At 40.4% G+C, this 27816-nt stretch overlaps 1 protein-coding gene across 1 annotated transcript in view; it reads right to left on the bottom strand.

The window, feature by feature from the left end:
• Nucleotides 1-27816, bottom strand: part of tm2d1 (TM2 domain containing 1) — a 92352-nt gene that overhangs the window by 30320 nt on the left and 34216 nt on the right. The window contains exon 5 of the mRNA XM_080195518.1: nt 11565-11638. Coding sequence (XP_080051644.1) covers nt 11565-11638 — 74 coding nt within the window. The remainder of the gene's footprint in view (nt 1-11564; nt 11639-27816) is intronic.

Below are 27816 nucleotides of genomic sequence, written 5' to 3'. Positions count from 1 at the left end.
ATCTTAATATCTTAAATTTAAATAAAGGCTATGTACAAGGTTGCAAAGTGAGAGTTGACTAAAGTAAAATGGGAAAATAGGTTAAAAGCAAAGAAAGTACGGAAGCAGTGGCAGACATTTAATAAGAATTTTCAATACTCAATAAAAATATATTCATTAAGAAAGAAAGATGCAATGAAAAAATACATGAGATTAACCAACAAGAACAAAGATGGTGTAAAATAAGAAGTAGAATGCTGCATTGTTTGTGTTAAGTGAGAAGATTCAAAAAATTTTAGAAATCAGCAAAGAATGACTTAAAAAAATAGAATCCCTACAGTGCAGAAAGAAGCCATTTGGCCCATCAAGCCTACTCCAACAACAATCCCACCCAGGCCGCAGCTCTGCAACCTCACGTATTTACCCTGCTACTCTTCCTGACACTAAGGGGCATGACTAACCAACCTAACCCGCACATCAGTGGACTGTGGGAGGAAACTGGAGCACCCAGATGAAATTCACACGGACAAGGTGAGAACTTGCAAACTCTACATGGAATTGAATCCGGGTCCCTGGTGCAGTGAGGCAGCAGTGATAAGAAGGGTAAAATTGGAATATTAGAGAAAACTAACAAAAAATATAAAAACAGGCAATAAAAGCTTTTAGAAGGTTATTAAAATCTGCGGCATTGGTCCTTTGGAGGGTGAGACTAGGAATTGAAAATGGGAAACAAGGAAATCACAGACATTTTCACCAAGTATATTCCATCTTTCTTCTCAGCAGATGACACAAAAGGCATTTCAAGAATAGTACAAAGGCTAAGGTTAAAACAGAGAGAGAAGCTTAAAACTATCACAATCACTAGAGAAAAAGTATTAGAAAACCTTGTGGAACTAAAGGCTGGCAAGTCCTCATGACCTGAAGGCCTTAAAGGGAAGAGGCTGCAGAGATATTGGATGCATTTCTGTAATCTTCCAAAATTCTATACATTCTGGAAATGTCCCAGTGGATTGAAGAACTGCAAAAGGAACACTACTATTCAAGGAGGCAAAAAGGAGGAACTATATGCCAATTTGTGTAATATCTGGCACTGGGAAAGTGTCAGAATCCATTATTAAGGGGGTAGCAGCAAGACATTTATCCAGTATTTTTTTTGTCTCATTGAATGCCTTTTGAAAATCAAAATACACCATGTCTGCTAGTTCCCTTTATTCACCCTGCTTGTTACATCCTTAAAGAACTCCCAATAAATTTGTCAAATACAATTTCCCTTTCGCGTAAATCATGTGACTCTGCCTGACCATATTGCAATTTTCTAAGCGTGGATGGACAATATATTTACATGGATAAAGGATTGGCTAGCTAACAGGAAACAGAGAATTGGGATGAATGGATCTTTTTCAGTTTGGCAAACTGTAACCAGCAGACTGCCGCAGGGATCCATGCAGGGGATTCAACTATTTATCATCTATATTAATAACTTGGGTGAAGAGCAGCCAAATTTGCTGATGATACAAGAACAGGTAGGAAAGCAAGTTAGGAGGATACAAAGAGTCTACAGAGGGTATAGATAGATTGCATGAATGCGTAAAAATGGCAGATGGAGTATAACATGGGAAATGTGAGCTTGTCCAATTTGGCAGTAAGAAAATAAAAAGATTATTATAGAAATGGTATGAAACTGCAAAGTGCTTCAGTACAGAGAGACCTTAGCATGCAGATACAGCAAATAATTAATAAGGGAAACAGAATTCAAGTCTTTATTGTAAGGGAAGCAGAGTAGAAAAGTAGGGAAGTCTTGCTACAACTATACAGGCTGCTGGTGATACCACTACAAGTGTACTATATACAGTTTTGGCCTTACTTATTAAGAATATACTTGTGTTGGAAACAGTTCAGAGAAGGTTGATTGCTGGGATGAAGAGGTTGTCTTCTATGGAAAAGCTGGACAGTTTGGGCCTACACTCAATGAGAGATTATCTTATTGAAATGATAAGATTTGGAGAAGGCTTGACAGGTTAGATGTTTAGAGGGTGTTTCCTCTTGAGGGGGAATCTAGAACTAGGGAGCACAGTTTAATATTAAGACTGAGATGAGGAGTCTTTGGAATTCTCTTGCACAGAGAGCACTATACACTGGAACATTTGACGTATTAATAGGTTAGATAGATTTTTGCTCAATAAGGGAGTCAAGAGGTATGGTGAACAGGCAGCAAAATAGAGTGTTAAAGCCACAATCTGATCAGCTATGAATGGCTGAATGGCTCAATGGATCATTGGTCAGCTCCTGCCCCAATTTAATTATGATCTTATCTCCACGAATCAATCACAAATATAACAATATGTATTCTTAATTCATTCTGGCTGCTTAAATTCCTGACTTCATGCTTAGATGTCCATCTGAATGCACCACACTCACACCCCTGATTACACTCAACAAGTGTCAGTGGACTAATAATCCACAAAATCAGGGTACTGCTCTTGGGACCTGGATTGAAATCTGAATTCAATAATAACCATGAAATTTTTAAAAAGTCCAATGATGACCATGAAATTATTGCTGATTGATGCAAAAACTAATCTGGCCACAGGTCCCTAATGTCCTTTAGGGAAGAAAATCTTCCTTCCAGAACTGGTCTGGCCCACATGTGACTCCAGATCTGCAGCAATATGGTTGACTCTAAAGATTCCCAAGCCACTCAGTTCAAGGGCAGTTAGGGGTGGACAATAAATGCTGGCCCATTTGTGATGCTCACATTTCATGAGCATTTAAAAAACACACACAACTGCTCTGCTTCCTAGTTTAAGTGCACCACTCCTAATGGGTCAAGTATTCTCAAACATGCATAAACAATAAATAATAGCAGATGTCCCTATCATTTGCAGGAATCTACAAAAATGTAGAAACATTTGAATTATTAGAACTGTGGGCATAGCTTTATAGTCAGAAGTGTTATAATTGAAAACAAAAGAAAATATTCACAGAGCTAAGAAGCCATAGGTAGGGTGCAATCACGGAGACAGATGGGGATATGACATGGTGATTATCTATCTTTGTTCTGTCAACTACAAACGCTAAACAAGTGTTCACTCAGCTCATATGGCCGAATCATATTTTTTATTAGAAGGATAAAACTATCATGTTATTCCAGCAGGGCATTTTTTTGGGAATACACGTCTGGAGAGGAGGTAAGCAGTTTATTGGTAAGTCCCTGAATGAGAAAATAGTTGAAGACACAGCAGTTTCCATTTACTGAAAGGGAACGATAAACCCTCACTAGTCACTCAGCTTTTAAACAGGACACTGCAGGGGCAAGTCTAGACATGACGCTGAAAGACAAGCCGGAGTAAGACAATTTTTTTTTTAGAGTTAAATGTTGCCTGGAAAGGAAGGCAATGCCAAAAAATGTACATAGCTCACAAAGGAGACAGTGTACCTGATTATCAATTTTTAAGAAAAGAAATATGATTGGAAAAATGTAGAATTTGCTTTAACTGTTACACTGTATGTTCAGTCATTGCAAAATGAAGTTACTTCGTAGTCTTCACCTGATCTAATCTTACCGCAGAATTTTTGCATTCTATTGTTAAAAAGATTGGAGAATTGCTCATGGTACTAGATTGCTTTTACTGAAGGCATTAACCATTTAATATTAACACTTGCCTGCATAAGCAGATAATCCACTTGTAAAGCTTGCATGGAGGGATGGCAAAAGCCAGTTAACAAGGAAGGGGACAGGGATAAAGTGACCCCTCTGGATGGCCCTGAACTATGCAAGGTTGAGAAAATGTGCAAAGGGACAGGTCTGCTTTAATAACACCTGTCAGCAGCTCAACCTACTGAAAAAGATTACTTCGTTTTGACATTTCGGGACTTTGAAAATCAAAAGAACTAGTTGGACTCCGACAAAGGAATTCAAAAGCAAATCCAAAGAGGTTGTGCCAGTTTGCATTCAATGTAAAGTTTTACTCTCCAGATATTGCCCAGCTCTCTGGGGACATTACCAGAATTAATTTACAATCATGGCAACAACAATGAGCTCAGATTTGGAGTCAAAGCAGGATCAAAAATAGGAGGAAGCAGCTGTATAACAGCAGCATGTTGAGAAAATTAGGAAGAGAGAACGTGATTGCCGAAGCTTTTTCATGACTTTGATGAAAGAAGGAATGTTCAATGTTGGAAGAGGAGGATTGAACTGGATGAGAGTGCTGTTACGTTTGTATGCTTTGATGTAATAAAAAGTATATATATCTGATAGACTACTGATAGTGTGAAAACTAGTAGTTTTGAAAAATGAAGGCATCTTTTAATAGCGTTGGTTTATTTCATTTTAAGGGGTGGTGTGACGATATTGTGCCTTTAAGAAATGTATTTTAATTATGTTTCTTGTAAAGGGTATGTTTAAAATTCAACTGTTTCACAAGGTGATGATTTGTCTGAGATAAAATGCAGCTCCATGCTGAAAATCCAGGATAATAATCATAGCTAATGGGGTGTTTGTTTAATCTGAGTTAATGCATTTGTGCTTATTTGGGTCTTCTTTTGGGGTTTCAGAGTAGGGTTTTGATTAGGCTGCTTGACAGAGACAAAGAATGGATAGGGCTGAACTTGCAGGAAAGACAGTTTTGTTAAACAAAAGATACTGTCGGGTTCTAAAAGGAGCAACAGGTGTCTCTGTCTCTCTTGCTCTCTACAGGTTGCTGTTTGGAATCTGCTAGGAGAAATAGGTCTCTCTCTGTCTGTCTCTCTTTCTCTCTCCAAAGGCGTTCTGGAGAATTAGCAGCCCAAACGTAAGCACATAAACCTGTAGTTTGTTAACTGATTTTGAAGAGGAGTTTTAGTCTATGAGAGGAATATTGCTTGAATCTGAACATTGTATCTTGCACCTCTTTCAATTTGGTCTATTGTATTCGCTGCTCCCAATGTGGTCTCCTCTATATCAGAAAGACCAAATGTAGACAGGGTGATCATTTGCTGAGCACCTTCTGTCTGTGCACATTCAGAATCCTGACCTTTCCATTGCTTGCCATTTTAACACACAATCCTGATCCCATGCCCACGAGTGTCCTTGGCCTGCTGCAATGTTCCAGTGAAGTTCACCGCAAACTGGAGGAACAGCATGTCATCTTCCAGCCAGGCACATTGCAGCTTTCCAGTCTCAACATCAAATTCAACAACTTCAGATGATTACCTCTACCCACCTCGACCCCTTTGTTTTCATTTCATTTAATTTTTAACTGTTCTCTACCTTGTATTTCTTTGTTGTCTTTATTTTTCTTCCCCTCACACTTTTCCCCATATTTTATCCCCTTTTCTTTATCTTTGCTCCCCCTTTCCCCCCTTTTCTCAATTTTAGCTCTCCCCCACTCATCTCTCCACTCCCCCCCCCCCCCCCCCCCACATCTTCATCTGTCTCAGCTTACCCTCTGATTTCAGCTTCTCTGTCATTTGGCTAGTCATACCTTTTATTCTCTCTCTGGACTGCCATTAGCAGCCTTTCCTGTTGTTTCTGTGGCTATGACTCATCTTTCATTGCCTCACCCTACAGAATAAATATATCCAACTTTCTATGCCATTTAGCTTTGACAAAGGGTTATCTGGGCTCAAAATGTTGGCTTTTTTCTCTCCTTACAAATGCTGCCAAACCTGCTGAGATTTTCCAGCATTTTCTCTTTTGGTTTCAGGTTCCAGCACGTGCAGTAATTTGTTTTCATTAAGAATTGTATCTTGTTATGTTTAAGTATTGTTCAAACGTTAACTATTAAGCTAATTCATTCATTATTGTTAAACTGTGTTGTTAAATAAAGTTTGCTTGATAATAGCTTCTTAGTGTATCAGAGAGTCTCATCTGCAGTGAAACATCTTATCCTCACAATGCCAAAGTAGCAAATAGTTGGGGTTCAGTCTAACTTCATAATATGCCTTGGGGTTTCTGATCTAATTGCCGAACAACATTAATGAAGGAAGAGGCAGAATGAACAGAGCAGGGTAGTAAAAAGCAGGGAAGAGTGATGGTTGTGGTATTGTAAGAGGTATAGACACTTAAGAACAGATTTACTAATATCTAATAGTGAGGTGCAGAACATTATGGACACTTTTCAGTGAGATCCTATTTCAGCATACTCCATAAAACTCACGATTTTTCTGCTTCACCAAGACCAAAGATATATCAGCTGTGAAAGAGCCAGACCAGTGGAAATTTGGGATACATAAGCAAATTCCACATTTGCTATTACTGAGTTAGGGAGAAAGCACATTGAATGGTGATTGGACAGATTGTTCATAATTTATCCTCATGGCTAAACAGTCTTTTCAAGAACCATGTTTTCTTAATTTGCCCCATTTTTACGAGATGCCACATAACTATAGGGTTTACCTATAGTTTCAATCTTTTGTCTGTAAAAAGAAACAGGGTAACACTGCAATCATATCCAAGGGAATTTTAGCATTTTGTATGAAAGAATGCAATGCATTCAGATTATATCAGTGTAGCAAAAGAAAGATTATTGGGGAATATGGCAATATAGTGGTGATGTTACAGGATTAGTAATCCGGAGATTCAGGTGAATGCTCTTGGAGTAAAGGTTTCAGTCCCACCACGGCACCGGATAGAATTTAAATTTAAGGAATAATCTGAAAATAAAAAGCTAATCTCAGTAATGGTAACTAGGAAATCATTGTCAACTGTTAAAGAGCCCTGTCCGGTTCACTCATCGCCTTTAGGGAAGAAATCTGTTATTGTTATTTGGTTTCATCTGTGTGACTACAGATGCAAGGTAATATGGTTGACTCTTAACTGCTCTCTGAAATGGTGGCAAGCCACTCAGTTCAAATGCAAATAGGGATGGGTGACAAATACTGGCTTTGCTAGTGACATACACATCCCACGAAAGAACAAAAAAACATACATTGTAAAGTTACAATAACACAAGCTTCATAGAAACACTGAAAATAGGAACAGCAGTTGGCCATTCAGTCTCTCGAGCCTGCTCCGTCATTCAATATAATCATGGCTGGTCCTCTATCTTAATGCCATTAACACCATCCCTTTTCATTCCCTTTGATGTCGAGAAATCTATTTCCTTCTTAAATATATGCAGTGACTTGCTCTCTACAACTTCTGTGGTAGAGAGTTCCATAGGTTAATATACATAAATTTCTTGTCATCTCAGTCCTAAATGGCTTATCGCGTATCCTGAGACTAACTTGTTCTGGACTCCCCAGCCAGACCACAACATCCCTGCATCCAGTTTGTCCAGCTCTGTCAGAATTTTCTACATTTCAATATGACCCTCCCTTATTCTTCTAAACTCTAGTGAATACATGCCTAGTTGACCCAATCTTTTCTCATATACCAATCCTATCACCCCAGGAATCAGTCTGGTGAACATTCGCTTTATCCGTCAATTGCAAGCATATCCTTTCTTAGATAAGGAGACAAAAACTGTGCACCTGCAGTAAGACACCATTACTTCTATGTCCAAATTTTCTTGCAATTAAGGGTAACACACCACTTGCCTTAACTGCTTACTGTACCTACATGCTTGTTTGCAGTGACTGGTACATGAGGACATCTCGATCCCATTTTGTTTTTCCTATCAAAGTGGATAACTTCACATTTATCCACTTTATACCGCACATCTGTCATGCATTTGTTAACTCACTCAATTTGTTCAAATTGCCCTGAAACTCCTTTATATCCTTCTCCCTACTCATGAGCCCACCTAGTTCTGTGTTGTCTAAAAGCTTGAAAATATTACATATGGTTCCTTAATCCAAGTCAATGATATATGTTGTGAATAGCTAAAGCGCAAGCTCTTATCTCTGCAGTAGCCCCCTAGTCACTGCCTGCCACTTTGAAAAAGACCCATTTATCTCTCCTGTTTCCAGTCTGCTCTCAAACCATGCCAATATATTACCCCAATCCAATACAGGACTTTGTATTTCTGCTAGTTACTGCGCAATCAAAATGAATGAGGTAAAAAACAGATTTGATGCAAGCAAACTTTGAGTAGGCATGGTTCTTGAATTTTGCAGTCAGCAGTGAAGTGTACATTCTGCTGATCAAGATTTCTCAGCACAGCTTGCTTGAGTGATCTTTGTGTTGAGACTTTTAGTCTTCGTGTGCAATTTATTTTAGCACAGTTTATGATGTTTCCTAGCATTGAACAGCAGTGATGTCATCAAGCTAAGAAGCCACACACATTAAAGAATTCTCACATATAGCAAACCAGAAAATGAAAAGCACAAGTAATTAAATAACTTTAAGAATAATTACAGCCTGTGAAATAAAGATTGGGATATACACATGGGTTCAAGTAGAACCTGAAATATCATGAACAAACTTTTATATTTTTAAAAAATATTTTAAGAAACTAGCTATTAACCATAATGGAATCATTTAACAACATTCCACAAATTTTAAAATGTTTTTCAGGGCCATTTTGGTTGTTCAGTAGTAGCAATAACCCAAATTTCCCTTAAAAACTCAGTTTCATTCAATAAACAAGACTTAAAATGTGTTACCAACGGTAATATTATTGGTGTTGCCAACAGTAACATGAGAGGAAAAAGGGGATATTTCAATCAATTGATCTTGCCAAATTCTGGCACTTGGCGGAAGAGGAAGTGGGAAATGCAGAGGAGGTTGGTGTGCAGGGTAGTTGTAGAGAGAGCCATAGCACAGCCTGCAGCAGAACAGTGAATGACAGACTGCAACCTCAGGCTTTTCATGTTCATCTGTGCTTGTGCTAAATCCTAAAGTTGCAGTGAGATTCAAAGAGTAATGGCATTGAACACTTTGCTGTCAAAAACACTGTATATTCTGGGCCTTTGTAAATTCACAGAATGGTGACAACTTCTCTGCTATTTTTGTAGTAAGTCCCTGTTATAACTGCCCGAAGAAAGCAGTACAACAATTCAAAACATCCACTGATATTTTAAAATATTTTTACAACTTACAAATGACTTTCACTAAATAATATGTTTTCTATGTAATTAAGCAAATGCCTCATGCCAACACTATTAAGAAAACCCACCAAGGCCTCTACTTTCTCAGAAGACCAAGGAAATTTGGCATGTCAGCTATGACTCTCACCAACTTTTGCAGATGCACCATAGAAAGCCATAGGCGGCACGGTAGCACAGTGACTAGCACTGCTGCTTCACAGCTCCAGGGTCCTGGGTTCGAATCCTGGCTTGGGTCACTGTCTGTGTGGAATTTGCACATTCTCCTCGTGTCTACGTGGGTTTCCTCCAGGTACTCCGGTTTCCTCCCACAGTCCCAAAGATGTGCAGGTTAGGTTGATTGGTCATGCTAAGAAATTGCCCCTTAGTGTCCAGGGATGCGTAGGTTAGAGGGGATTAGTCAGTATAACATGTATGGATGTGGGAGTAGGACCTGGGTGGGATTGTGTTCGGTGCAGACAAGATGGGCCGAAGGGCCTCTTTCTGCACTGCAGAGTTCTATGATCTATGATCATTCTTTCTGGTTGTATCACAGCTTGGTATGGCTCCTGCTCTGCCTCAGACTGCAAGAAACTACAAAAGTTCATGAACGGAGCCCAATTCATCACGCAAACCAGCCTCCCATCCATTGATTCTGTCTACAGTTCCCACTGCGTCAGCAAAGCAGCCAGCATAATTAAGGACTACACGCACCCCAGACATGCTCTCTTCTACCTTTTTCCGTTGGGAAAAAGGTACAAAAGTCTGAGGTCACGTACCAACCAACTCAAGAACAACTTCCCTGCTGCCATCAGACTTGAATGGACCTACTTTGCATTAAGTTGATCTTTCTTTACACCCTAGCTATGATTGTAACACTACATTCTGCACGCTCTCTTTTCCTTCTTTATGAACAATATGCTTAGTTTGTATAGTGCACAAGAAACAAATACTTTTCACTTTATTAATGCATGTGACAATAACAAATCAAATCAAATATTCTTGGCTTCACAATGTATTAAAGCAATTTTCCTTTTAGGCTCCACTGAACAGCAGCTAATAAGTTGTGTTTTGTTTTGCATCATCAAAACCACATTACATTCCTTATTTTACACATTCATATTGTGTACGTGTACACAAGTGAACCATTACTGATAAGCTATTCAAATCAAGGAACACATGGCATGTTCCAACAGAGCTTATGGTTTGTTACACATCTTCATTACGCCTGGAGGAAAGCTGGGTGAAGTTATTAAATTTTAAAACCACATTCCCAGCGCCTCAAGAGCATCTCTTTACCTGAAGCAATGAAACATAAATTGAAAGTTACTCTTAAGTGTGTTGAAAGAAATCCTGTATGTGATCCATATTTTAATACACTTGCATTAATGTAGACAAATTGGCTAACAACTACACTGAGAGAATTTGTAAAGAAAGGACATCCTTTCTTTACAAAGCCTAGAGCTGAACATATGCCACTTTTTTAAGTTAATGTTGAAAAGTCAGAACATTAGCAGACTTGTTTTAATCAGATAAGTACATTAAAAATAAGTTTTACAGCACTTCTCTCCAAAAGGTCGAGATGCCTTTCATCAAGTTAGTAGTGAATGAAGGCTTGTCTTATCCCTCTTTACTATATATTGTCCTAAAGAAATATATCAAGTTTAGATGAGGAAGAGCTGGATGGAATACAATTGCTTAGTTATTTACAGGATTGTTTGTATTCAGTTTATACGCAGAGGAAGAATTGACAGTTAACTTGGACCAACAATCAATATGAGTTTGATTTGGGATCTACTCCTTTCTTGTACAAGTTGATACTAAAATCAAGTAGTCAAAATGCTTACATTCCAAGTTAGAACTAGAGTAGAGAACTTTGACAGTGGTTAGCACTGCTGTCCCACAGGGCCGGGAACCAGGTTCAATTTGCAGCTTGGGTCACTGTCCATGCGGAGTCAGTGACTAGGAGATTTGCACAGTAACTTTACTGCATTGTTGATGTAAGCCTACTTGTGCCACTAATAAATTAGCTTGAAACTTCAACCAACTCTACTTCTTGGCTTCCCAAACTGTTGTATATTTTTACATTTTGTTATTTATAAATATTACATAAAAATAAGGAATTTTAAAAAGATTATTTCTGTAGATTATGGGTCGATTATCCCCTGCTCTCTTATCTCATTTTGTTTGAATCCTATATTTGATCTAAATTCTTCAGCTCCACAACTAATGAAAATAGATCACCATTTTTTGTATTATTGCTTAGCTTTAAGTGCTAAATTTCTGCAAAGGTGAACACAAACGAGTATAACCATTCCAGAGCTGACTTTTAGCTCACATGTACAAGATCAAGCCTAACATGCATGTCAAATATCTTTATAGACAATTTTATTATGGACAGCAGCACCATTAATCATAGTCGGATTTCAATTAATGCCAAAATTTAATTGAACTTCCAGTTTAACAATTTATCTATTTAATTTTGCTTAAACACAACTCAGTGTAAACTCACATGTGTTTTATTGCATTTAGCTATGGCATGACCACTTCAGTTTACAGAAACATAATCCATATATCACTCAACGTAAAGGATTGCAAGCAGTTTGGCATATCGCTTGAAATGATGGTTATCAACTCACCTGCGCGGAGATAAGAACAAAGTCAATAAGGCTGCCAATTCCACAAAATCCAACTGTGCAGAACTTCAACAAACCTGGATAGGACATTAAAAAGATTAAATTAAATCCTTGTGCATTAAACTGTAGACAGATCATTAGAATAAGAATCAGGAGCAGGAGTAGGCAATTCAGTCCTTCAAGCCTGCTCCACCATTTAATACAATCATGGTTGATCTCAACTCTGCTTCAGTTCCACTTCTGCCCATTCATCAAACTTTTCAAACCCTTACCAATTAAAAATCTGTCCACCTCTTCCTTAAATTTGCTCAAAGTCCCAGCATCCACCACACTCTGGGTATTGAACTCCCTAGACTCAAGACCCTTTGAGAGAAGTAATTTCTCCTCACCTTTGTTTTAAATTTGCCACCCCTTATTCTAAAACTATGATTTCTTATTCTAGATTGTGTGACAAGGGGAAACATAACTTCCACGCCTATTTTGTCAACCTCCCCTCTGGATGATCCTCATCTCTGGAATCAATCTACTGAATCACCTCTGAACTGCCTTCTTTGGCCCCCTCCTCATGTAAGGGGACCAAAACTGTAAACAATATTCTAAATGTGGTCTCATTAATGTTTTGTACAATAGCAGCAACACCTTTGAACACCTTTAAAGGAGCAGCAACTCCTTTAATATTCCATTCCTTTACCAAGAAATGACTGGATTTCTTTTGCCTTCCTTATCACCTGGTGTATCACACTAGTTTGTACGATTCATGCACAAGGACACTCAAATCCCTCTGTACTAAGGCATCTCTCCATTTTGATAATAATTTTCCTACAAAAGTGGATAACCTCACACTTATCCACGTTAAACCTCATCTGCCAAATTTTGACCCATTCACTTATCCTATCCATATACATTTGTAAATTTCTTATTTCATTATTGCAACTATCTCACCTATTTTAGTATCTTCTGAAAATTTGGCTACAGTACCTACTGTCGCTGCATCCAAGTTATTAATATTAATTGTGAATACTTGGGGACCGAGGGCCACACTTTGTGGCACTCCATTTGTTACATCTTGCCAAATCTAAAAGACCCATCTATTCCAACTCTCTGCTTTCTGTTAGCCAATCCTCTAGCCAAGCAAATAACCCCTAATTATATATGAACTAATCTTGTGTATTAACCTTTTGCGTGACACCTTATCAAATGCCTTCTGGAAGTCTAGATATATTACACCTACAGGATCATCATCATCTACCTTGCTTATTAGATCTTCGAAAACTCAAGCAAATTAGTCAAACATGATTTACCCTTCATAAAACCATGCTGACTCTGATGGATTGCATTTTGACTTTCTAAACGTCCTGTGTTTGCTTCCTTTACAATGGATTATACCAATTTCCCGATAAGAGATGTTAAACTAATTGGCCTATAGTTCCCTACGTTTTCCCTCCCTCCCTCCCTTTTTGGATAAGATGTTATAATTAGCATTTTTCCAATCCACATCCAGGAGCTTGTGGAATATTGTAACCAATGGATCCAGTATCTCCAACGCCACTTCCTTGAAGACACTAGGATGTCGGCCATCAGGCCTTGGGGACTTGCCTGCCTTCAATCCCAATAATTTGCTCAGTACTTTTACTCTAATGATGATGATAGTTTTAAGTTCTTCCCTTTCTATAACCTCTGCATTCTTTGTTACTTTTGGGATAGTATCAGTGCCTTCCACTATCAAAACTGCTCACAAGTATTGAACAGTTAATTGAACAGTTTCATAGCGTCGTGGAATCCTACAGTGCAGAATTCTACTCTCAGCCCATCAAGTCTGCAACAACCACAATCCCACCCAGAACCTATCTAAGGGGCAATTTAGCATGGCCAATCCACCTAATCCATGCATCTTTGGACTGACGAAGGAAAATGGAGCACCTGAAGGAAACCCATGCAGACATGGGGAGAATGTGCAAACTCCGCACAGATAGTGACCCAAGCTAGGAATCGAACCCAGGTCCCTGGTGCTGTGAGTCAGCAGTGCTAACCACTGTGCCTCCCTTTTAGCAAGAATTCCACCACATTTTTAAGAGCAGTGCTGCAACTACTCAAACTTTCAGTTTAAAAGAACAACTTTTAAGTACATGTAGGCCTGAATCTTTCAAGCAGTGACAACGATCATCGGATTTCCACTTCACCTATAAATTTCTCTGACCCGATGCTGCACCACATTTCTCCTAGACTTTATGAGCCTGGCTTTTCCAGAAACAGAGTGTAGCATCCATCAGGGAACTCTGTAGCAGCGGAATGGAGGCAGATAGGACACCTAGCTGTGGGTTGGGAACTTTGAAGGTCCAATTTGAATGAATGTAATTAATGTATGGTTGGGTTGGAGGGGGAGGTGGGCAATTAGGTGGGTAAACTGGTAGGGTGGGTGAAATGATAGGGCAGGTGAGATAAGCAGAATAGGTAGATAAGGTGAGGCGACACTGGGTAGGGTGAATGAGTCAGTAGCCAGTTAGTTGAGCTGAGGTAGGGGTTGGTGAGATCTTTTTGGTGACTGGGGTAGTCCTGTTGGGGAAGTAGTCAAGTGTTTGGAGTTAATGGGAACAAGTGGGTCAATAGGTTGGGTTGAGGTAGACAGGTTGGATTGTGGACTAGTCAGGTGAAGATTCAGAGGGTATTTGGGGGACAGTTGCATAGTTACCCAGATGTTACACTAAGTTTTAATCTAACATGGATGACTATCAAGCTAAGTACATTGAAACTTCTGAAGTCTTTTACTTCAACTCAAAGGTCAGAGACCTTTGCAGCGGGTCCCAGAAGGAGGAGAATTTCCCATTCGAAATTGAATCTTCCCAGGCAATTCCTAGAGGCCTGTGTGTCAGGATCCTGACACACATCTTCATTCGTATGTCTGGTCTCCGACAATCCAGAGGCTGAAGGATTTGGCCTACATTTGGTACATGGATGTACGGACAGTTGGTGGAGACATCACCTGAGTAAGACATGTCAAAACTAGCATATTTGGGGATTTGGAGCAAAGTGGGAATTGAACTGGTGTGTCTGTTTTTAACTTTTTTTTAAATGCTAAGTAGTCTAGTTAAAAGATTAAAAAGGGTAACAATTAACTGAAGCCTGAATAGCATCTCAATAGGTGTTGAATACTGCAAAAGTTAACTCGTGAGTGATCCATCTCAGCTTAATTTAAGGGTTGTTTCAAGCGCAGTCACTAAGTGGGCACACAAGCAGTTGGGAGTCAGAATGAGTATATTTGGGAATTTGGAGCAAAGTGGGAATTCAGTGCAGAGGGAAAACAGGTGCTCTCTGGCTTGCTAACTTTTTCCTCTTCAGAAAGTGTCTTGCCCTGCTTGCAAGGGTTGAAACTATAAGGAAGCGAACTGATTGGTAGGCAGTGGTAAGTTGTGTTCACCACTTTTAAGCTATATTAAGGAAAGATAAGGGTTCAAGCCTTTTTAAAAATAACTTAAATAATTTTCTACTTGGCATGAATTTAATGTCATTGTATTTTAACTGTAAGTATGGCTGGGTGTACAAAATTATGAGGGACATAGAAAGAGTAGATAGGGAAACAAAGCTTCCTCCTTAGTAGAGGGGTCAATAACCAGAGGACATATATTGACGGTAATGGCAGGAAATTTAGGGAAAGCTTTTTGACCCAGAGGGTGGCAAGAACCTAGAACTCCGCCTAAAAGAGTGAGAGAGGCAGGAACCCTCACAGCATTTAAGAAGCATTTAGTACTTGACACGCCATAGCATACAAGACTACGGACCAAGTACTGGAAAATGGGCCAGCAGAGACAATAGCCTGAAGGGCCTCTTTCTGTGTTGTAAAATTTTCACCCCACCACCCAACACTCATTATTGGCTTGTTCATAAACTATACCAAATACATCTTGATCAATATCCTAAACTCATGCGGTTAACGATTAGCATGGGAATCTGTAATGGAGATCTGATGGGGAGTAGTGACAGAATGCCAATGTTTTAATGCTCACCGATTCACAGTTCATGAATTTCCATGCGATTCACACTTAGCCAATAACAAGCTACTTTTATACTGGCACTGTTTTAATTCAGAAGCTCAGCATTTTATGTTGCATGATCCTGCTTCATGTACTGGCAGGAGACCTGTGGATGCAATTTTATTGTTAATAAACCCAGCAACAAATCAACCAAACTGAGCAAGTTTACTTTGGGGTTGATGCTTGTTGCATTGACATGTTAGTATAATAAGACATAATCCCTATGCGTGTCATATTTAAGCTACTTGCGTGAAATTACTGGGAGTTAATGAGTTGCACATCAATGGAGATTAGAAAATTGGTTTTAATAGAATTACAATGGGGAAAATTGTTTAGGGATGGGACAGAAATTCCTCAGTGAACACTAAATCATGCAGCTGTGTGATGGTGGAGTATGAAGATATAATTTTTTTCCTCAAAGTCATAAAATTTTCTCTCACTTTTAACAATATTTTTATGATCTATTGTTTACTTTGAGTATGCAGAATGAAATATACTTGTGCAAGAAATAATCATACAAAAGATATCCTCAAGCATATTTTTTTCAAGTATCCATAAAACTAGCACACCAAGACATCACTGACAGAGGACAACAGATAAACTTGAAACTATTGTTCCTCCCTCTAGGTTTGAAAGATTATGCCAAACCACAAGAATGCTTTCAACTCTGCATTTACACATTATTCCTTAAAGTGGCAGAAATGTTTAAACTGTCTCCATAAAAGATAACTTGAGTAACTTTGCAGTTTGCTATACCAACTGCCTAATATTTACTAATTACTTATACAGTGCGATTTGAAAACAACTTCACTAAATGCTGCAACTGCCAATAGTTGTTTTTCTAATATCTACATATATACTTAGGATAAATTTTAATACATCTTTTGTAGCTCAGAAGATATGAAGTGCAGAATGTACAAATCATATATACCAGCAAAAGCTGCAAAATAATGGTAATCATAACTAACATTTATAATATCATTTCTTGTAGAAAAACCTTTCAGAGTGCTTCATACAGACATGGAGAAAAATGGAAACGTTTAATCACTTGTTAAGATTTTGCTTAAACACAGTTTTACTCAAGGCAGTACAAATTGCAGCCTGTAAAACACTTCAGCTGAAATGCTCAGTCTGTCTCATTATTCTATTCCTGCTCTCAGGTAACTTACTACAACTGAAGGCTAAGGCAACTTCCAGCATCAAAGCATAGGTGACCAACAAGATTAGTCATCATCTATTTCACTTCAACATCAGCTCAGGAGTTGAGGAAGTCAAGCATATTGCACAATCGATGTTCAGGGGTTCAAAAATCTCACAGGTCTTCATGCTGCATGGAAAACTGATTCCACATAGAAAGATCCTTCTGCATAGTGTTTGACAGCAGATCAAACCTGATGTTTCCATAAAACCAAACCAGGAGTTCAGGGGTGTAAGCAAAAACTGGCTCAAATAAGGTGGGCTATAAGGGATATCTTAGGAGATAGACAGTTGGGGAGTTCAGGGAGCAAATTCTACAGCATGCAGCCAAAGTAGACAAAGACATTGCTTACGTATAAAAATAGGAGTTAGGGATGCAGTAAAGTTTGGGGCACAATGGGGGAAGGTTGCCATCTAAGACCTTTCAGCCATAGTGAACTAAGGGGAGTGGAATTGAATAGAACCCCATGGGCTTTATGATTTACATTAAATGTATACAGTGAATATTCCATATATCATAATTATATTGTAGTATTTTAGAGTTCAACTTGATCTATGTAGACAACTTGAACACCATTGCACCCTTTGTAATGTACATTTGAACCTGTAATTTTTCTTTGACTGTATTGAAGCCCCTCAGAGTGCGACATGATCGATGTAGAAACCTGAATATTATCGTACTGTGTGTGATTGCCACTCACAAATATTTATAATGCTCTTTCTGATATTTTACAGATGAAGTATGTTTCTGCAAAAAGAAACGGAGTTAGGGGAATGAAAGGGTCACAATCCAGGAGGGGTACATGGGGTGGAGAAGGATTGTCAAGCTGAGCAGGTTAGGGATAGTGAAGATAGATGTTGAGAACAGATTCAAACATAAAAATTACATTTCTTATTTGGAGGCTAAAATAAAAGCAAAATACCGCAGTTGTTGGAGGTTTGATTTGAAAACAGAAATTGCTGGTAAAACTCAGCACATCTGCCAGCATCTATGGAGAGAGAAGCCAAATTAACATCGAGTCCAAATGGCTCTTCTTTGTAACGTTGCCCAACAGTGAAAATTTTACTGTAACAATGGCATCAAATGTGGACAGAGGCTCTGGCAAGTCATAGAATTTGGCACTGTCTTTGCTAAGCTCGGAGGACTATCAACTAGTTTTCTTCTCCAGTGGGGAACTGAAGGAAGTAGTAAATAAGTCATAAGAAAAGAGTTGGAAGAGACCTTGCTAGTGATTTAGATCCTTGGAGTAGATTTGTCACTGGAACTAGTGAAGTCAAAGGTTGATCATGAATATGGCAAAATGTTTACATGAATGGAGGGATTTAGGGAGGATAGGAGGGTAATGAATTCAGAGGCAAACGTGCAAGAGGAGCCAAATTAGAATGATTTGATTTGATTTATTGTCACGTGTTAGCATATAATGAAAAATATTGTTTTTTGCATGTTGTACAGACAAAGCATACCATTTATAGAGAAGGAAACTAGAGAGTGCAGAATTATAGTGGTGCAGTTATAGCTCGGGTGTAGAGAAAGATTGAATTAATGCAAGGTAGGTCCATTCAAAAGTCTGATGGCAGCTGGGAAGCTGTTTTTGACTCGGTTCCCAGTGGAAGAAGATGGAAGAGAGGATGTCTGGCGTACATGGGGTCCTTAATTATGCTGGTTGCTTTTCTGAGGCAGTGGAAAGTGTAGACAGAGTCAATGGAGGGGAGGCTGGTTTGCGTGATGGATTGGGCCAATTCATGACCTTCTGTAGTTCCTTGCGGTCTGGGGCAGAGCAGGAGCCATACCAAGCTGTGATACAACCAGAAAGAATGTTTTCTATGGTGCATCTGTAAAAGTTGGTGACAGCTGTAGTGACATGCCGAATTTCCTTAGTCTTCTGAGAAAATAGAGGTGTTGGTGGGCTTTATTAACTGTAACGATGGCATGGGGGGGACCAGGACAGGTTGTTGGTGATCTGGACACCTAAATACTTGAAGCTTTTGACCCTTTCTACTTCGACCCCGTTGATGTAGACAAGAGCATATTCTCCTCGACACTTCCTAAAGTCAATGACAATCTCCTTTGTTTTGTTGACATTGAGGGAGAGATTATTGTCGCCACACCAGTTCACCAGATTCTCTATTTCATTCCTGTACTCTGTCTCGTCATTGTTTGAGATTTGACCCACTATGGTGGTGTCGTCAGCAAATTTGAAAATTGAGTTGGATGGGAATTTGGCCACACAGTCATTGGTATACAAGGGGTATAATAGGGGGCTTGTAGGGCACCGGTCTTCAGGGTGATCACGGAGGAGGTATTGTTGTCTATCCTTACTGATTGTGGCCTGTGGGTTAGGAAGCTCAGGATCCAGTCGCAGAGGGAGGAGCTGAGGCCCAGGCCACAGAGTTTGGAGATGAGTTTTGGAATAATGGTGTTGAAGGCTAACCTGTAGTCAATAAATAGGAGTCTGACATAGTTGTCTTTGTTATCTAGGTGTTCCAGGGTTGAGTGCAGGGCCAGGAAGATGGCATCTGCTGTGGATCTGTTGCGGCAGTAGGCAAACTATGGTGGATCCAGGCAGTCCAGAAGGCTGGAACCGATTCATGCCGTGACTAGCCTTTCGAAGTACTTCATAATGATGAATGTCAGAGCCCCACACAATAGTCATTAAGGCACACTGCATGGCTTTTCTTCGGTATGGGATGATGATCATCTTCTTGAAGCAGATAGGACCTCAGATTGTTGTAAAGAGAGGTTGAAGATGTCTGCGAATACCCCCACCAGCTGATCCACACAGGACCTGAGCGCTCGTCCGGATATCCATCCAGGCCAGTCGCTTTCCGTGGGTTGATCTTCGAGAAAGCTGCTCTGACATCTGCAATGGTGACCCTAGATGTAGGTTCAACCAGGACTTCCAGGGTGGAGGGCATGCTCTCCCTGCTCTCTTGCTCAAAACGGGCGTAGAATGCATTGAGCTCCTCAGGGAGGGGTGCGTTGGAGCCGGTGATTTTACATGCCTTCATCTTGTAGAGTCTCTCAACAGGTGGTTGAGGATGGAAAAGTCAAAAGATGTCCCAGATGGAAATTCAGGATAGGGTAATTGACAAACAATACCTTGAACATGAGGAGAATGACACATCTGGATGAGCCATTCACAGGTGAAGATACCAGATGAGTATCAGAATAAGGAACAACTTGGTTACAAGGCCATGCAGCCACTGGTGGGGCTTGGAAAGTGCAGGTGGTGGAAAAGTTTTGTACAGTGAAAATAAATGGCTGGAACAACATTGATTTAATCCCGAATGGAAACTGGCACAGTGGTTAGCACTGCTGTCTCTCAACGCCAGGGACCAACTCTCAATTCCTGGTTTGGGTCACTGTTTTTGCAAAGTCTGCAGGTTCTCCCCATGTCTGCTGGGTTTCCTCCAGGTGCTCCAGTTTCTTTCCACAGTTCGAAAGACATGCTGGTTAGGTGCATCAGCATGCTAAATTCTCCCTCAGTGTACCTGAACAGGCACCGGAGTACGGCGGAGGGGATTTTTGCAGCAACTTCATTGTAATGGTAATGTAAGCCTACTTGTGACACAAATAAATAAACTTTAAGCCAACATGGATTTGCTAAGTTCATGTTTCAGTGATACGAGTGTTGTTGTGAAATGAAAATAGAGACTGCAGGTAGCTTCTCGGTGCACCTTAAGCTGCAATCATTTTGGCTAGATGATCAAATTTCCTCTAAGTGTGGAAAAAGCATCATTTCTTTGACAACAGTGAAACTGCTGCATCCTTCTCTTAGCTACTGTTGCAGACAAGGGAGAGAGATACAGTGAAACCCCAATTACTTTTCTCTTCTGTCCGTAGTAAATGTACTTTAATTTTGACAAGGCTGATGTGTACTCCCAAAAGTCCCCTTTAAAAATCACCAGCAATAGACAGTCATGGATTTAAACAAGTGGCAATATTTAAGTTCATGCACTCACCCCAGTAAGACCTATTACTGTATCAATCACACAACGCGCACCCAAGATACAATTAATGATGGTACCGCACTTCAACAAATATTAACATCAAACAGAATAATCAGCAGTTCACATACCTTAGAGAGTCAAATGAAGAAAGGAACTTTCCCCACTCCGGAATTGATATTCAGATATATTCAGATGTCTGGGGTCAGGCTGTGTACACTGTAGACAGCTCTGATGGCTGGTGCAACCAGGGGTCCAGGTTGTTACTGACCAAGTTAATGCTGCTTGAAACAAGCCCCAAGAAATTTTTAGAAGACTTTAAGCTTGACAGGTCTTTTGCAGCAAGATGACACAGCCTTTTTATGCAGCCTATTACTGTTACTGGTGTTCTGCAGGTTGCCCAGACTTTCAGTTTTTAGATAAACGAATTTCAAAAGCAGAGGTCAGTTTTGATCATCACAGACTCAGGAGACAGGATAGGCCATTTAGGACTAAGATGAGGAGACATTTACTCGCTCAAGATGGTGGTGTATTTGTGGAATTCTCTACCACAGAAGGCTGTGGAGGCCAAGTCACTGGTTATATTTAAAAAGGAACTAAGTATATTTCCAGACTCAAAAGGTTTCAAGAGTACGGGGAGAATGTGGGGAATGGCATTGAGATACAAGATCAGCCCTGATATTGAATGGCAGAGCCGGCTTGCTCCTGCTCCAAATATTTTATGTTTGTATGTCTGGCAAATGGTGGATTGTTATAATGAACAAGAAGTTTCAGTCACATGGTCATAAGCAATTAATGTACAACAGAAGATAGATAGTGGTTTTCACACTTCATTGTGGATACTCAGTCTCAATGGTCCTCCCTCGTTACAAGGCGGACCTAGAATCAGAGTCTAGAAGTTTACTGTCCCCATGTTTTGAATTAATCTTGACAGGTTTGAAATTCCACAGAAGAGTGCTGTTTACGCATGCCCGTTCAAGGGAGACGCCTGCTCATTATAATCCATTTGAAAGTTTCCAGAAAGTTTGCCGGGCTGTTCAAGTTGCAAAATAAGAAGTCTCACAACACCAAGTTAAGGTCCAACAGGTTTATTTGCCAGCACTAGCTTTCGGAGTCTCAAGCTCCTTTCTCAGGTGAGTGAGCACTTATGTTCACAAACAGGGCATATAAACTCAATTTACAAGATAATGGTTGGAATGCAAGTCTTTACAGGTAATCAAGTCTTAAAGTTACATGCAACGTAAATGGAGATAGTGGGCCAAGCACAGGTTAAAGAATTGTCTCCAGCCAGGACAGTTAGTGAGATTTTGCAAGCCCAGGCAAGTCATGGGGGTTACAGATAGTGTGACATGAATCCAAGATCCCGGTTGAAGCCGTCCTCATGTGTGCAGAATTTGGCTATCAGTTTCTGCTCAGCGATTGTGCTGAAACTGAAATTCTCAGAAACTGAGTAGAATTATCACTGAGCAGAAACTGATAGTCAAGTTCCACACACTGGTGTTCTGCAGGTTGCCCAGACTTTCAGTTTTTAGATAAACGAATTTCAAAAGCAGAGGGCAGTTTTGATCATCACAGACTCAGGAGACAGGATAGGGCATTTAGGACTAAGATGAGGAGACATTTACTAGCTCAAAATGATGGTGAGGACAGCCTCAACCGGGATCCTGGCTTGCAAAATCTCACTAACTGTCCTGGCTGGAGATAATACACACCTCTTTAACCTGTGCTTCGCCCTCTCTCTACTCACACCGTCTGTAACTTTAAGACTTGATTACCTGTAAAAACTTGCATTCCAACCATTATCTTGTAAATTATGTTTGTGTCTTTATATGCCCTGTTTGTGAATACAAGTCCTCACTCACCTGAGGAAGAAGCTTGAGACTCCGAAAGCTAGTGCTGCCAAATAAACCTGCTGGACTTTAACCTGATGTTGTAAGACTTCTTACTGTGCCTACCCAAGTCCAACGCCGGCATCTCCACATCAAGTTGCAAAAGTCAGGTGACCCTTTGGCAGTCACCTTACAGTTCATCAGGGTCTAATTTAAATGAAAGAGAGTTTAAAAAAATTCATGCCTACACCAGGACAACAATACCTTCTTAAGCAGTTTCTTTGGATCCAGGATGACTTACTTCCAATTCAGTTTAATAGGTTCTGAAATTAATAAATCAAATGCATGATCTGTGGAGTCTGCCACTTGTGGGATAGATGGTGCTTGAAGGGACAAGTAGATGAGTTCTTTGGAGGTTTGTATGCTCTCTCCAGCACCTTAACTTTGCTAGTCGATGATCCTTTGGTTGGTCACAAACCAGAGAATTCCATAATTTGGCAGGTATGTTTGATCTCGAGAGATGCTTTCAGAACATTCAAAGCTTTTCCATTGTCCTCCTGGGAGATACTGACTGAACTCAAATTCTGACTAGAGTGCTTGTTTCAGGTGACAAGTCTTGCCAAATGGAGTTGGTTTTGTGTAATTAACATTTTAATGCTGGCTGAGCATGTTGGATTGGGAGAGGATGCTGCTTTCTTACCACTGAAAATGGAGGACCTGCAAGGGGACACCGCTGAAATTACTTCAGAGGTTAGAGGTGCCTGCTGTAGGTTGTCCAAGTCTTTGAAGCATATAGAAGCACAAGGATATTTGCTGTCCAGTAAACCATGAGCTTAGTCTTGGCATTGAAATCCTGGTCTTCAGTCAGCTGAAAACTAATTGCCAAATTGGAGGCAATGTTGAATTCTGCCATCTATAACTGCCTTGATTGAACTGAGACTCCAAAAAATATGGCTCCCATTTTCCAGACTCTCTCTTGATTAATAGCTGCAACACTCATTGTGGCATCAAGATTTCAACAGAGAACTGAACCTGCATACCAACTACGTTTTCTTTTTTGGGACCAGAATACAAATCTAGGCTTCCTAATTTTGGAAGGAAAACCTGTTTTGTCACTGGATAGAAAGGTCTAATGTGAAATAAGTTAGATCTTAATATGGTTACTGAGAAACGTCTTTTCTATTGCTGAAAATTTAATCTTTAGATCTGAAAATAGTTAAACTTTGGACAGCATGCTGAAAATGGGAATATGTTTCAGAATCTTTTTTATGAATCAACTATTTGGCCTTCAAAATTATGCCATGGGTCACAAACAAAAGAACATTTAACGCAGTTATTGGAAATTCCTTTGAACGGTTTAATGCCCCAGCTAAATAGCAAGGGAGAAATTTCAGATGAATTCATTTGTTTGTTACTGCCTCTTGGAGCTTTAAGCAAAGGCTGTTGTGGACAACACTGTGGCTGTCTTCACTGTTAATACTGGTAGCTCAGATTGTGCTTAAACAATCACGAAAGCAGAGTTCAACTTAGACTGAATGAGTACCTTTCCTCCACTGTAATGTGAATTCATAAGAACATAAGAAATAGGAGCAGGAGTAGGCCATCTAGCCCTTCGAGCCTGCCCCGCCATTCAATAAGATCACGGCTGATCTGTCGTGGCTCAGTTCCACATTCCCGCCCTCTCCCCATAACCCTTAATCCCCCCGCTTATCAAAAACCTATCAACCCGCGTCTTAAAAGTATTTAGCGAGGCAGCCTCCACCACTTCAACGGGCAGAGAATTCCAGAGATTCACCACCCTTTGAGTGAAGAAGTTCCTCCTCAACTCCGTTCTAAACCGCCCCCCCTTTATCTTGAGGCTGTGCCCCCTAGTCCTACTGTCCTTTCTGAGCGGGCAGAGTCTCTCTACCTCTATCCTATCCATCCCATTCATCATCTTATATGTCTCAATGAGATCTCCCCTCATTCTTCTAAACTCTAACGAGTACAAGCCTAGTTTATTCAGCCTCTCCTCATAGCTCAACCCCCTCAACTCCGGTATCAGCCTCGTAAACCTCCTCTGCACTGCCTCCAAGGCCAAAATATCCTTGCGTAAGTGCGGTGACCAAAAGTGCACACAGTACTCCAGCTGCGGCCTCACCAATGCCCTATACAGCTGCAGCAAGACCTCCCTACTTTTATATTCAATCCCCCTCGCTATGAAGGCCAGCATCCCATTCGCCTTCCTGACCACCTGCTGCACCTGCAGGCTGGGTTTTTGCGACTCATGCACAAGGACCCCGAGGTCCCTCTGCACCGTCGCATGCTGCGGTTTTTCGCCACGTAAGTAATAGTCCTTCCTACCATTATTCCTACCAAAGTGGACCACCTCGCACTTGCCAACATTAAATTCCATTTGCCAGTTCTTGGCCCATTCACCCAGCCTATCTAGATCCTTCTGCAGACTCTCCACACCCTCCGCGCAATTTGCCGTTCCACCAATCTTGGTGTCATCAGCAAATTTCGACACCATACACTCGGTTCCCTCCTCCAGATCATCTATATAAATGGTAAATAGCTGAGGCCCCAGCACCGACCCCTGGGGCACTCCACTAGTCACGATCCGCCAATCCGAATAGCACCCATTGACCGCCACTCTCTGCCTCCTATCTGACAACCAATCCTCTATCCACGCTAACACCCTACCCCCAACTCCATGCCCCCTGACCTTCTGCAATAACCTCTTGTAAGGTACCTTGTCAAATGCCTTCTGAAAATCAAGAAAAACCACATCCACCGGCTCTCCTTTATCCACCGCCCTAGACACATCCTCATAGAACTCGAATAAATTTGTCAGACATGACTTCCCCTTAACGAAACCGTGCTGCATCTGCTCTATCAAGCAATTCCCCTCAAGATGCCTCGCTATTCTCTCCTTGATGATGGAGTCTAACATTTTACCTACAACAGACGTTAAACTAACCGGCCTATAATTCCCTGCCTTTTGCCTGCCACCCTTCTTAAACAATGGCGTAACATTAGCCATTTTCCAATTTTCTGGCACTTCCCCGGAATCCAGCGACGTTTGGAAAATAACCACTAAGGCATCCACTATCACCTCCGCCATTTCTTTCAGAACCCTCGGATGCATTCCATCCGGTCCTGGTGACTTGTCCACAATCAGTCCCTCCAGTCTGTCGAGCACCGCCTCTCTAGTAACAATAATGTCATTGAGACCCTCCAGTCCTACCACCTTTCCATCGCTAACACCCGGCAAATTATTCACGTCCTCCTCCGTGAAGACCGAAACAAAAAAGTTATTCAAGACCTCGGCCATTTCCCCATCCCCTACCACTAAGTCCCCCCTCTCGTCCTCTAAGGGTCCAACGTTCACCCTAGCCAGCCTCTTCTTTTTTATATATTTATAAAACTCTTGCTACGTTAGCCCAGCTTCATAGTTTCTCCTACCCTTCTTTATCAACTTCTTTGTCAATCTTTGTTGACATTTAAACCTCTCCCAATCCTCTTCTCGCCCACTACTCTTAGCTACTCTAAACGCCTCCGCTTTTAATTTAACACTTTCCTTCACCTCCTTCATTATCCACGGCTTATTGCCTCTCCTCCTACGGTCCTTTTTAACCATCGGAATAAATTTCTGCTGAGCACCAAGAAAGATCTCCTGAAAGATCCTCCACTGCTCCTCAGCAGACCTACCTTCCAACGCGCTCCCCCAGTCAACATTCGCCAATTCTTCTCTCATCCTACCGTACTCCCCTCTGTTCAAACAAAGGACACGTGTCTGGGAACCTACTTTCTCCTCCTCCATCTGCACCAGAAACTCCACCATACAATGATCACTCTCCCCAAGAGGATCCTTCACCACAAGGTCCCTAATTCTACCCGCCTCATTACATAACACCAGATGCAAGATAGCTCGCTCCCTCATCGGCTCCAACACACACTGTTCAAGGAAACTGTTCATACTAGTCTGATTTGGTATATAATTCTGGATAATTTACATAACCAAGCGTCTTTGTAAAACTGTGCATAAAAGGTAAATGACCTCCATGTTAATTATCAGCTGGAAATAATATTGTCATGGTACTTTAAAGGAAGATCTAGACTTAAGAGCATCAATACCCCTTTTTGAAACCTGAACAAGGATTGAAAATCAATTTGTGTAGATAAAGAACAATGGAATAAATTAGAATAGCAGGGTACAAAATTGGTAAAACATTCTATAAAGGGGTTTCATTTGGCCAAAATGTGGCACAGAGTCAAAATGACTGGAGCTCAAAGTTAAAACAGAGCTTGTTACATGTGTAGGGTTTACTACAGATTTCCAAATTTAGGAAAGGCCAGAGGGAATCTGTAGTCAGTTGAGAGAAATCAATAGCAATTAAAAAAAAACTATTGTTCTGGAAGATTCTTATTATCCACACTTCATAGGAACACAGCAGCAAGGGCAGATCAATCATCCCCTTGGGCCACTGGGAATTTTTCACCCTTTAATTAGATCTAAAATCTATCAATCCTGGTTTTAATACCCATTGTGTGAAAAAACGCTTCCTGATTTCATTTCTAAAACAGGTTTAGCTGCAATTATTGTGCCCTCTTGTTTTGGACTCCCCCAACAGGAAATAATTTCTCTGCACCTATCCAACCTAATACCTTTATCATTTTAGAAATCGCAATTAGATCATTTTCAACCTTCTAAAGTCAAAGATTACAAATTAAACTTATATATAGAGTCCTAGTATAACCCTTTCAGTCCTTATGCAATTCTGGTGAACTTGCATTATGCCTCTTGCAAAGCCAACTTATCACCTGAGATTTGATAATCAAAACAGAACAAAGTATTCCATTTGGGGCCTGACTTTGTACAACTGAAGCTGAAGCATAACTTTGTCATCTGAATTTCAGGCATCTTGAGACAAAGGCCAGCAGTCCATTAGCTCTGTCTACTTATTTTACCCATGGGCGTATGACATATGAACCAGGACATCCAAATGCCATTATTTATTCATAGCTTCTAGTCTCTCACCATTAAGTAAATAAAAACAGAAAATGCTAGAAACACAATGGATCAGGGAGATCTTGTGGTGCAGTGGATAGCACCACTGGCTCTGAGCTAGAAACTCTGAGTTCGAGTCCCACCCTATGACATGATAGCCAAGGAAGGCAGATTCATAACGTGGTCAACAGGTTGATTATTAACTTGCAAAATCCTTTCAACAAGCCAGTGGCAGATGCAAAGAAGAGAGCGTTCTTGTC

Source organism: Carcharhinus amblyrhynchos, chromosome 9, assembly GCF_965287045.1.
Source record: "Carcharhinus amblyrhynchos chromosome 9, sCarAmb.v2.hapA, whole genome shotgun sequence".
NCBI lineage: Eukaryota > Metazoa > Chordata > Chondrichthyes > Carcharhiniformes > Carcharhinidae > Carcharhinus > Carcharhinus amblyrhynchos.
This window is presented reverse-complemented; position numbering and strand designations above follow the sequence as displayed.